This window comes from Amyelois transitella, chromosome 6, assembly GCF_032362555.1.
Source record: "Amyelois transitella isolate CPQ chromosome 6, ilAmyTran1.1, whole genome shotgun sequence".
Lineage (NCBI taxonomy): Eukaryota > Metazoa > Arthropoda > Insecta > Lepidoptera > Pyralidae > Amyelois > Amyelois transitella.
The window spans coordinates 1,389,189-1,402,667 of NC_083509.1; the positions used below are offsets into that span (position 1 = coordinate 1,389,189).

The following is a 13,479-nucleotide window of genomic DNA, read 5'->3' on the forward strand; positions in this document are numbered from 1 at the left end:
CATGTACGTATAACTTCGTAAGAATTTTCTTTCAACTCCTAACCGTTGAGGAGTTGTACCTTCCATCATCAGCTCATTCACATGGGATGATGACTATCAGACGCAAATACTTAAACAGAAGGAAATCCTGTAAGGCCTCTTCGTCCTATAAATCCTGTTTTTTTTTTCTTTTGAGACGATGATTTTGTCTCGCTTTACTTTTTCTATATACATAGATTTGTATGTATACTAATAGTAGAGGCCGCCCGCGACTTCGTCCGCATGGAAACCCTATCAATCCCGCGGGAACTCTGGGATAAAAAGTAGCCTATGTGTTATTCTGGGTCTTCAGCTACCTACATACCAAATTTCATGGTAATCGGTTCAGTAGTTTTTGCGTGAAAGAGTAACAAACATCCATACATCCATACAAACTTTCGCCTTTATAATAGTAGTAGGAAGTAGGATAGGATAGGATTATAAAGAGGAACAATCTATTTTTTTATATGTTTGTTTGTTTACACATGTAATCGATAAACTCCGAAACTACTGAATCGATTTCAAACATTCACCATTAGAAAGCTACATCATCCCTGAGTAACACAGGCTATATTTAATTCCAGTTGTAACAAGATTTCAGCCTGTGGAAGAAAAAGCCCTGTCGAGATCATTAAAAAACGCTATATATAACCGAATTACACGTGGGCGAAGCCGCGGGCGGAAAGCTAGTATTCCATAAATCTTGAGTCTTGAACTTTTTATGTGGCTTTCAGTATAAATAAGATTATTTTTACATACATCATAATGATTATTGTAAATAATTATAGTCATTATGAGGTACGTTAAAAACCTAGCGGACCATTGCTAATTATAGAATTTAAAAATACGGACGTAGTCAAACAATCAAATGGAAGCCTAAAACATTTATATAAAAAAAAAACTTCCGCGTAATTTCATACACCATTAAAAACCGTGACCTTCCACCCTATAACTGTGACGAAGCACTTCTGAAGATGTAATAGCACCTTTGTCTCCGACAAACCTGTGTCAACAGAAACTACAATTTACATCAAGCATTTGCCATTATCGGAAAAAATTACAAGGAAAAACAGCGCGTGAGAATAAGAAGATAATCATTCCTACGTTTTCTTACAAGGCACACTCGCGTCTCGTGCTAAAATGACGACTATCTATCGACTAAATTAATAATTAAAAAAATAACCACTGAGTTATGCTAAACTGTGATTATCTGTGATATAATTCGATTAAAATAAATTTGAAATTACGCGCCACATTCAAAAATAGAATCGGTTATTTTTAGTCTATTTATTTTTTTTTATCTTAAATTTGTTCGATTTTTAATTGTCGTATTCTTTAAGTGATTATTCACAACGTTTAGATTTGCTCTCTAATTCAAAATAGTTGTTTACTTGTTAAGTGCGCGTAATTGGAGTTGTGGGTTTAATAGTGAGTTTGAAATTAAGTGTTAAGTAATTATGTTGGGAAAACATTCCAAACTTTGTTTCGGCGCGTCGCTTGCTGCTTTGGTCGTCTCAGTTATATTGGCGGCATGGGGCTTCCCAAAGATTGTAAGCAAGCAAATTCAAAAGGTAAGTTACATTAAATGTATTATTATTATTATGTGCCGTGTGGTTCCCGGCACCAATAAAAAAAAAGAATAGGACCACTCCATCTCGTTCCCATGGATGTCGTAAAAGGCGACTAAGGGATAGGCTTATAAACTTGGGATTCTTCTTTTAGGCGATGGGCTAGCAACCGGTCACTATTTGAATCTCAATTCTATCATTAAGCCAAACAGCTGAGCGTAGCCTATCAGTCTTTTCAAGACTGTTGGCTCTGTCTACCCCGTAAGGGATAAAGACGTGATGATGATTATTATTATGTTGGTACTTATAAAATGTGCACGGGCCCATAGGGGCCCGGTCATTTGGGAGGCGTTTATGGGGCCGAAGCCAACATGAAGAGGCCCTTTGGTACCTTTTGTTCTAAAGTGAGATGGCTGCAGCTGTGAAGATCTGTCCCTTGATGAACCATTGGGATGCACCAACGGACAGCCCTCCACAGCCGCCAAACTATTGCCAGGGAGGGATTTACTTAGTCTGGGTCATGCGGTGTGGCGCAGCGGTATTACGTTTGCCTGTGATACTAGAGGTCTCGGGTTCGAATCCCGGCCTTTTTCAGATTGGTTTTGGTTTTCAATGTTTATCTATATAAGTATTTATTATAAAACTAGCTCCCCCCCCCGCGACTCCGTCCGCGCGGATGTTGGTCATCGCGTGGATGGTTTATTTCTCCATTTTGAGTAACGCTGACAATGACATCTTATAAATATCTATTGGACCCATTTACGGCTAGGCCTATAATAATTAAGGAGATCCCTCTATTGAGCTACTGCTGTTGAGTTCGCATTCCGTAGTAAGTAGTCCCGTCAATTTAGACCAAAAAATAAGAATGAAGCTACATTAATTCCCATCAAGCTGAAAATGAGTATAATTGTTTAAAACACAATCAAAAGCATTATTTCATTTCATTTTAAAAAAAGAATTCGAATAGTTTTCAGTATTCGAGAATCCACTTGAAAAATGCGATGCAATATATTTTAATGGAATTCAAGTTTTCAATTTCTGGATATTATTGCCACGCCTCTCATAGTCTTATTACGAATAATTTAGCACTAAAAAACCTTTTTTAATAAAATTTTGCTGAAAGTTGCAACACAGAACATTTTTAAATGAGATCGTTTGTTATACTCCTGACATCTATTCAAATTTGTATCCTCCTTAGAGATCTTTCTATAACCACAATATAGTTTTTACGGTTTTATGTTTAACGATATGTCGTGTGGTTCCCGGCAGTTTAGAAAAAGACCACTCCATCACTTTCCCATTGATGTCGTAAAAGGTGACTAAGGGATTGGCTAGTAAACTTGGGATTCTTCCTTTAGGCGATGGTCTATCGACCTGTCACTATTTGAATATCCATTTCATCATAAAGCCATATAGCTGAACGTGGCCATTCAATCTTTGCGCGACTGACTGCGAGGCTCTGTCTTTCTCGTAAGGGATGAAGAAGTGATTGTATGTATGTATGCTCAACTAAAGTATGCCCGTAGCTCCGCCTGCGTAAAACGAAAAATCTCGCAAAAATTTATTCTCACTGGAATCGTACGATTGCCTTGTGGTTCCCAGCACTTTAGAATATTGACTGTTCTATTTATTTCCCGTGAATATCGTGAATGGTGACCAAGGGTATAAGCCGCCGGCTACAAATAGTTTTTGAATACATTTCAATTCGTTATCGTAGTTCAATGTTATTTTCAGCACAGAGGTTTCGAAGGTCTACTAAACATTGCCTAGCTATTAACATATGAAAAACATTTGATGTTTGAAGGAAAAACAAGTGAAAAGATTGTTACATACATACATACATATGGTCACGTCTATATCCCTTGCAGAGTAGACAAAGTCAACAGTCTTGAAAAGACTGAATGGCCACGTTCAGCTATTTGGCCTAATGATAGAATTGAGATTCAAATAGTGACAGGTTGCTAGCCCATCGCCGTAAAAAGAATCCCAAGTTTGTAAGCCTATCCCTTAGTCGACTTTTACGACATCCATGGGAAAGAGATGGCGTGGTCCTATCCTCTATTGTATTGGTGCCGGGAACCACACGGCACTACACAAAGATTGTCACGTTAGTAGAATTGTATTCGGAACCTTGATTCATGCATGTTTCTATGCGGGTCGAGTCGGGTATATCTGCTGGTGTTAGTCCCGCTTGCGATTTCAGCACTGTGGAAAGGAGCCCAGGGTCCGATTGTGACTTCGATCCTAGATTCCGTTCTCTTCCTTCCTTCTTTCTTCTATCCTCTTTCTCATACCAGTGAGACTACAAGGAGTTACGCTTCCTTGTAGTTATGAAGGTCATTTGAACTTTCTTTGGAAATAAAAGAACGAACGCTGAACAATTCCGTTCCTGTTGCCGGCACTTTAAATCAGAACCACTTCCGTGGATGACGTAAAAAGCGAATAAAGGATATGGCTCTCTTGTAGACGACTGACTAGTAACCAACCACTATTTGAATCTCCATTCCATCATGAATCTATACAGCTAAACGTGGCCTTTCAGTCTTTTTGTGACTGTTACACGTAACTACATGTAAGATTTATTTATTTATTTTTATACACGGGACAAATTACACAGATTGTGTTAGCCTCGAAGTAAATTCGAGACTTGTGTTACGAGATACTAATTCAACGATACTATATTTTAAAATATATTATATAGATAAACTACCAAGAGCTAGGCCAATCAGAAAAGTTCTTTTCACATCATGCCATGACCGGGATTCGAACCCGGGACCTACGGTGTAACAGACAAGCGTACTACTGCTGCGCCACAGAGGCCGTATACATACATATGTTTGTATGTATGTAAAGCAAAAACAATTTGTACTAATTTCTCCATGTAGAAAAAGTAGCTTAGTACGAGTCGAACTCGCCTATAACAGGTTCCGTAGCAGCAAATAAGATTTTTACACGACGCAACTCCTGTTGGACGTCTGAGACCTAAAAAGGGGTACCTAACCCAAATTGGATCATAATCTTTTATGCCGGTATACTTATAAAGAAAAATTATGATTTGCCAGCTGTTTTTATTCCCGCGTAACTCATTTATTTTCAACTACAGGTGGAAAACATAATCTGGGCTAATGGTTACGCAGGTCATTATGCTTAAATATAAGGAAACCAAGGGTCTTTTTTTTATAAAATACGAATTTTCATAAATTTTTAATTAAGAAAGTAGGATTAAAGATACTTATTAACTTATTAGAATTCTTATTAGAAATCTTTAGAACTTAATTAAATTGCCACACAGGATTTTCATTTCAAAATTTATTAAAATTATTACATATTTAAATAATTAACATTAAAATATTTTTATAAGTTAATGAAAACTAACTTCTGAGTTTTTAGACCTGCTGTATCTACTATAAAATTTTCTATACTCAAAAATGCAATAACTAACTTTATGTTATTTATTTGAATGTTGTGAGCAATTAATATTTTTTTACATATGCAAATCTTAAATAAACAAGGTAGTGTTTAATAATTATAAAATAAACAATTTTAAAAATAAATGTAATCATTTTACTAAGTAAAAATATAATTCATCCCTTAACAACCATCTACGACAATTTTAATAGGGCATCTTATTGTTAACGTTGATTAATTAGATTACAGTTGTGATTAATGAATTCACTCAAACATATAATTTTGCCCGTTTTATCAAAATTTCATCTTAATGAAATTTCGTGGTCAACTATTAATTTTATTATATTTTATTTATGTATTTGTTTATGTATGTCTATTATTAGTTGTGTGAGTGGAGTACACGCCTGTCACCCTTTCCATCACATCTCCTGTCTCGGGTCTGCTGGAAGAGATTTCTTTTGAAATAAGCAGAACCTTTGTAATTTTGTTTCTTGTGTTTTTCAGTCTCGATGTTTTCTGTGTACATAAATCCATACATATAATAAAACTGTAACTGAACATTGTCTGTACATTGAAGATATTTAAGAAAAAATATTATAAGGGGTCTTTTTAGGGTCAATAGAAGCCAAAACAATTTTTTTTAGAATTTTTGTCTGTCTGTCTGTCTGTCTGTCCGTCTGTCTGTCTGTATGTTTGTACGCGCATCACGCAAAATCTACCGAACGGATCTGAACGAAATTCGGCACAGATATAGTTAGTAACCTGGATTAGAATATAGGCTACTTTTTATCCTGAAATTCTATCCCAAGGGGATGAAATAGGGGGATGCAAGTTTGTATGGAATTTCGTCATTTTTGAATCGATATAAAAAGCTATAAATAATTAATTATCATATTTATTAAATAGCATTTTATTGATTAAATTCATTATGCTTTGTTTATTTATTTAGTTCCCGTGGTTTAGATATTTATTTTTTAGCCTTCAGCTGGTAATAATTCTTATATTTAATATTTTTTTAAGAATGTATTTTAAAATGATTAAACGAAAGATAAAACATTAAAGTAAAAAAAAATGTAATTTCTTCCATATCCATACATATAATAAAACTGTAACTGAACTTTGTCTGTACATTGAAGATATTTAAGAAAAAAAATTATAAGGGGTCTTTTTAGGATCAATAGAAGCCAAAACAATTTTTTTTAGAATTTTTGTCTGTCTGTCTGTCCGTCCGTCTGTCTGTCTGTATGTTTGTACGCGCATCACGCAAAATCTACCGAACGGATTTGAACGAAATTCGGCACAGATATAGTTAGTAACCTGGATTAGAATATAGGCTACTTTTTATCCTGAAATTCTATCCCAAGGGGATGAAATAGGGGGATGCAAGTTTGTATGGAATTTCGTCATTTTTGAATCGATATAAAAAGCTATAAATAATAAATTATCATATTTATTATGATTAAAAAATTGCATTTTATTGATTAAATTCATTATGCTTTGTTTATTTATTTAGTTCCCGTGGTTTAGATATTTATTTTTTGCCCACCCGATACGAGATGGCGCCTCATGAGAATTTAAGAAATAACACAATTGTAGCCGCTGGCAAAATTTTTAATCCATCCATACATATAATAAATCCATATCCATACATATACAGCCTTGGCCAAAAGTTTTAGGCACCCCTTAAAAATACACAATGCATGTTTACTATTGAAACAATGAATAAATAATTATCTTTAATGTATTGTCAGGGTCATATAACGTTACCTGGCACAGTAGGTGGCATATTTTGAGGTCATGAAAAACCCTGGTCACCGAAAACAAAAGATTTCAGTTATTTGTAATCTCATCAGTGATTATAAGACCAGTTGTGTTCTAGACTTCAACTAGTAAACGAGCTGTAATTTTTTTTTGAGTGACAAATTGACATCGTATTAATTCTAAAATGCCCAAAAAAAGTAAAATTACTATTGAAAATCGAGTGAAAATTGAACTTTTACACGAACAAGGGCGATCCCAGAAAGAAATCGCCAAGTTGGTGAAATGTTCGCGTTGCGCTGTACAGTCGGCCATCAAACGGTTTACTGAGACCGGTACCCACGACGACAAACCACGAGCTGGCCGAAAACGTGTGACTACGGATCGCGAAGATAGAAAATTGGTTCGAGAGTCACTGAAAAATAGGAAGAAAACTTCATCCGCGCTTGCTGCTGCCTTGTCAGATGAAGCTGGAAAGTCAATAAGTTCGCGAACCGACACAAGAAGACTCGGGGAAGCAGGCCTAAAAGGGTGCAAAGCCAGGAAGAAGCCTAGGCTGTCAGAAACTAATTAAAAGAAGCGCCTAGAATAGCTTTACAGTACCAACATTTCACAGAGGAAGATTGGGTTAATGTGGTGTGGTCTGATGAATCTAACTTTAAGGTGAGTCAATTCTAGTAGTTTTCTTATAATTAAGAACGTTTCCTTTTTAGTTCCACTCTAATATTACAAATTATAATCAATTTCTTAATAGGTATTGTTTTTTCCTCAACCAGGTTTTTGGGACACCGGGTGTGACCTTTGTGAGGCGACGTATGGGCGCAGAATACCATGCAGATTGCGTTGTACGTACTGGCAAGCACGAAGGAGGTAGCATTATGATCTGGGGCTGCATGGCTGCCGAAGGCGTTGGTGAAATGTTTGTTTGTGAAGGTCGTATGAACAGTGAAAAGTACATCCAAGTACTCAAAACTCCTCTAATACCTTCGCTAATAAGCATTTACGGTGACACCAACCTAGACGGCGTCATTTTTCAGCAAGACAACGCACCGTGTCATAAGTCAGGGATTGTGATTCGTTGGTTTGTTGAAAATAATATTGAGGTGCTGGATTGGCCGATGCAGTCTCCAGACCTCAACCCAATTGAGCATCTTTGGGGTATTTTAAAGCAGAGGATCAAGGAGCATAGTATTTCATCAAAAAGTGCATTAAAAATGCATTAGTTTAAGAATGGAACAGTATTTCTAGGAATGAGTGTACAAAGTTAGTACGCAGTATGCCGGCTCGAATCAGTGCAGTAATAAAATCTAAAGGTGGACCTACTAGATTTTAAGCTTTTCTTGTTTATATTAACCTAATTTTTAAGAAATAAATAAATATAGAAAATAAAATTTGTTTTACTTCATTATTTTAATAAAAGTTGGGGGTGCCTAATACTTTTGGCCAAGGCTGTATATCCATATATCCATCCATACATATAATAAAACTGTAACTGAACATTGTCTGTACATTGAAGATATTTAAGAAAAAATATTATAAGGGGTCTTTTTAGGGTCAATAGAAGCCAAAACAATTTTTTTTAGAATTTTTGTCTGTCTGTCTGTCTGTCCGTCTGTCTGTCTGTATGTTTGTACGCGCATCACGCAAAATCTACCGAACGGATCTGAACGAAATTCGGCACAGATATAGTTAGTAACCTGGATTAGAATATAGGCTACTTTTTATCCTGAAATTTTATCCCCAAGGGGATGAAATAGGGGGTGCAAGTTTGTATGGAACTTCGTCATTTTTGAATCGATATAAAAAGCTATAAATAATTAATTATCATATTTATTATGATTAAAAAAATAGCATTTTATTGATTAAATTCATTATGCTTTGTTTATTTATTTAGTTCCCGTGGTTTAGATATTTATTTTTTGCCCACCCGATACAAGATGGCGCCTCATGAGAATTTAAGAAATAACACAATTGTAGCCGCTGGCAAAATTTTTAATTAATTATATAATTAAAACTTCTTTTATTCATTGATTTAGTTTCGCCAGCACTTACCGTTTCACCACATCTTTTGAAACTACTGATTCGAAATGAAAAATTATTTTTGCGTTGAATAGACCATTTATCGAGGAAGGCTTTAGGCTATATAACATCACGCTGCAACTTTCACGAGAAAACAAAAAATGGACTATGTGAAAAAAAACGGGGAAAATTATTCATCCTTGAGGGCTTCAATGTTGCTCAAAATAACAATTCCACGCGGACGAAGTCGCGGGCACAGCTAGTTAGTAAATAAATAAATAAATAAATAAAAATCTGGTACTTGAAAATGTTAACAAAATTGGTTGACGTCAAATAAATTACTTAAAACTAAGTTTACTGCCGCTTCCAAGGCGTCAGTGCAGAAGAAGCGGTAACAAACTGCACTGCAGCATTTTCTTCTTATGTATATGGTCAACATATATCACTAAAAAAGAAAATCGTTTTGATTTGAGATTCCTCTTTTAGGCAATATGATAGCAACCTCTAAATTTCTATTCATCACAATTTCTTAGAAAATAAGATATACGCTAAGACATATATAAGGCCTGAAGGAACTTACATACATACATAAAATGACGTCTATATCCCTTGCGGGGTAGACAGAGCCAACCGTCTTGAAAAGACTGATAGGCCACGGTCAGCTGTTTGGCTTAATGATAGAATTGAGATTCAAATAGAGACAGGTTGCTAGCCCATCGCCTAAAAAAGAATCCCAAGTTTATCAGCCTATTCCTTAGTCGCCGTTAACGACATCCATGGGAAAGAGAAGGAGTGGAGTCCTATTCTTATTTGTATTGGTGCCGGGAACCCCACGGCAAATATCTTATAGGTATATCTTTATTATATATCCTAATGTATGTCTCAGTCGCGTCCTCATAAAAAAAACACAAAAATGTAATTACGAAACACGCAAATCACTGATAGTGTCATGTTGCTGTTAACAATCCAATGAACACTCCGTCAGTCATTAAAATAATTCTCTAAGTTAACTCTTTTCTAACCTATAGTTTCTTACATACATACATATAATCACGGTTATATCCCTTGCAGGGTAGACTGAGCTTAATAATAGAATCGAGATTCAAATAATAACAGGTTGCTAGAACATCGTCTAGAATTCCAATTTTATAAGCCCATTACTTAGTCGCCTTAGTTTTTAAAGTCTATATTTTTCAAAAAGACAAAGCCCATTAAACCTCTCCCATGATTTTTTGTGAAGAATTAAATATAAAAATAAATGCACAATTTACTTAATTTATAGGCTGCTCGCGCATCGTATATTTCAAGCATCTCTTAGTACTTGATTATTTTTTCTTGGTTGTATACTAACCTAGATAGATTCTTAAACAAAATATTCAACTAAACAATTCATCTTTGATCGTTTTCAAGTTGAAGTGGTGAAAACCTTCACAAATAAAAAATTACATCGATTAAAAACTTAACGTAGGCAATTGAAGAACATCATAAGCAACTCTTCTCAATTACCATACAATGTCGCGAAATCCCACGTTCTACCTTAACGTTGAACTAACCTTCGCCTGTGGATTTGTTCACGGAATCATAAGCTTGAGTAACGTGTAAAACACAAGAAGATTTTGATATTAACGCCTCTATTTTCTCTGTATTATTACGTGTTCATAATTCGCAACTCCAATTTCTTTTGAAGGCTTGAGTTAGCTTCATTTTGCGTTCCTTTTGTGTCTAAACTAAAGGCATCATTGCCTTTTCTTTCTTATTGCTTCGTCGTTTGCAATAAGATCCAGCTTTAAGGCTTCAAAGCCTCAGAAACGTCCGATATGTATTTAGTGTTTTATGAGACTCAAAGAAGGCTCATAGATAGACAAAGAATTCTAAATAATTTTCTATAGCACTTTCTCATTTACGAATATTTTAAATTTGTGGTTTTAGCCTTTTAGGATCTACGTAACCTGTAAAAGTGATCCTTTAGAAGCTTAAAATTTAGTAACTTTTTTGCAAATACGTAGCTTTAATAAGTGTATTTTTTTTCTTAGTCCTCATCCACGGGAAGACTCGTCCGTCATCTTTTACAAAAAAAAAACTTAGAACTCAATTTTAAAAGGCAAAGAGAGGCAAATTTTTACTTCATCCATAAATTAATCATTTTCCCAGAAAACGTAATATTCGATCAAACATTTATGTGAATGTAATGGAGCATGTTTTATTGCAATTCAATATGGCCGTTCGATTAAACGCGTATTACACTCTGATAGGCGCCTTGTGGAGCATAACCTAATAACATAGCGGTCACCGGGGCGTATATTAAGGATTAAAGTAGTTTCTATAGAATAGACAGATGTATAATACCCAAACTGACGTCTTAAACCCTTATAAGGCAGAGTCAGTGATCATCAGAATAAAAATCCGTTATGTGGTTTAGGATATGAGTTGATGACGATGATGAGTGCCGTGTGGTTCCCGGCATTTACCATTAGAAAAAAGAATAGGGCCACTCCATCAACCTGTCACTATTTGAATCTCAATTCTATCATTAGACCAAACAGCTGAACGTGGCTTATCAGTCGTTTTAAGACTGTTGGCTCTGTCTACCCCGCAAGGGATATAGGCGTCATTATATGTATGTATGTATATATTGATGATGATCATATCAATCACTTTAAACAGTAAGAATAAAATTTAAATAACCATAAGTTGTAAAATATTTTAATAGTTTTAACGATACATATTTAGAAGAAGATGGAACTGATGAAAAGGAATCTGGCGTTACTTATTGGAATCATCCTATAAAAATTTTTAACGTCCATCTTATAACGTTGTCGGGCGTAAAAATCTATCACTATTTAGCTTTTTATAATGACGTGAAACGAGACTGAGATAGTTTTACGCGCGATAAAAACTGCGTCGCGCGTGCCATCCTGAGGCGGCTAGGGTCCTGGGGGAAAACATAATAATTTACTAATCATGATTATTTTTACAACAATAGCCAATTCACACGATACCACATATGGAGACTAAGTTATTTATAAATATCTCATTTAACTACAGGCAAAATAGGCTAAATATATCACGTGTGTATCTGGTTCATTAGTTAGCCATTAAATTAAAAAAAATACCTGTTACACAGTCCAAGCAGGCAGACCACAAAAAAAGTGGAAACCCGGCTTTGAACAAAACATCGCAAAAAAATACAACGTGCGTCAGTTGTAGCTCAACTACTTGTAATAAATTATTTCGTCAGTAGTTAGTGTCAGTAGCGACACATTATTAACATTAACGAAAGTATTTTTTGGTGTCTTGTATTCTGACCTATATCATAGTCCCCATTGAGATATCCATAGTGCTTTTTGTAATGCAAAATGCTGCAGTGTAGTTTGTTCCACCGCTTCTTTTACACATGCGCTTTGGAAGCGGTAGTAGATATAATTAGATTTAAGTTATGTGACGTGAATAAGTGAATTTTGAAAATAACTCTATTCTATTCTATTCTGTACAAATTTTGTAGAATTCTATAATAATAATTCTATATAACAATAATAAGCCAGTGCGATATAAATACTTGCATAAAATCACGCCTCTTTCTTAAAGGTGTGGACAGAGACTATATCTTTCCACATGCCATGATAAAAATGCTTAAAAGTAGGTAATCCTCATAATTACAAGTAAACGCAACGAACTTGCCAGATTTTAGGAACCCTGTTAACTTTATGACTTACCAAGTTGGCATCGTGATAAAAAATTCCGTAGTGGGAATGCGCAAAAGACATTAAATATTTTATCTCGCCATAAAAGTAGCAATTAACTAAACTGCAGAAAACCTTCTCATAAATATTAGAATGTACAGATTTTGAGTATCTTTCCCTTAAAATACCCCCTAAGACAGGAAGATCTGAAAGGATTTCTATTTTATGTTATTTTATGTTGTATGAAAACAGTCTTCAAACATACATATAATGACGTCTATATCCCATGCGTGGTAGACAGAGCCGACAATCTTGAAAATACTGATAGGCCTCGTTCACCTGTTTGGCTTCTTGATATAATTGAGATTCCTAATTCCTAAAAGAAGAATCCCAATTTTAAAAGCCTATCACTTTTACGACATCCATGGGAAAGAAATGGAGTGGTCCTATTATTTTTTCTATTGGTGCCGGAACCACACGGAACAGACTCCATTAAAATATAATTAAAACTAGTTTACAGCCAGTACATAACAGATAGCAAATTAATGATTTATCAGCGTTATATTCGACCTTGATTCTGATATAGTGTTATTATCCAATTATATTGCATCGCAATGTCATGACAGAACCCTTTTAGCATTGTATAAATTCATGCACAGACATTGTTTATTTCTACTATATAAGAACATTATGAATCTCAATTCTATTACGCTGAATGTGGCCTTTCAGACTTTTCGAGACTGTTGGCTTTGTCTGCCTGGTAAGGGAGAGCGACCGAGATACATATATGTATATTATACTAGAGGCCGCCCGCGACTTCGTTCGTATGGAAACCCTATCAATCCCGCGGGAAATCCGGGATAAAAAGTAGCCTATATGTTATTCTGGGTCTTCAGATAAATATATACCAAATTTCATGGTAATCGGTTGGGTAGTGTTAGCGTGAAATAGTAACAAACATCCATACTGACATCCTGATATACAAACTCTCGCATTTATTATATTAGTAGGATATGTACATATGTATA

The 13,479-nt window shown here is 35.1% G+C and overlaps 1 protein-coding gene across 2 annotated transcripts in view; it reads left to right on the forward strand.

Annotated features, from left to right (window-relative positions):
* The first annotated feature begins 1,036 nt into the window (after positions 1–1,036).
* LOC106142933 (sensory neuron membrane protein 2) overlaps positions 1,037–13,479 on the forward strand; it is a 36,187-nt gene continuing 23,744 nt past the window's right edge. The window contains exon 1 of one of the 2 annotated variants that reach the window (XM_060944600.1): positions 1,037–1,589. In XM_060944600.1, coding sequence (XP_060800583.1) covers positions 1,476–1,589 — 114 coding nt within the window. In that variant the 5' untranslated portion in view covers positions 1,037–1,475. The remainder of the gene's footprint in view (positions 1,590–13,479) is intronic. The other variant, XR_009656915.1, reaches the window with a different exon arrangement.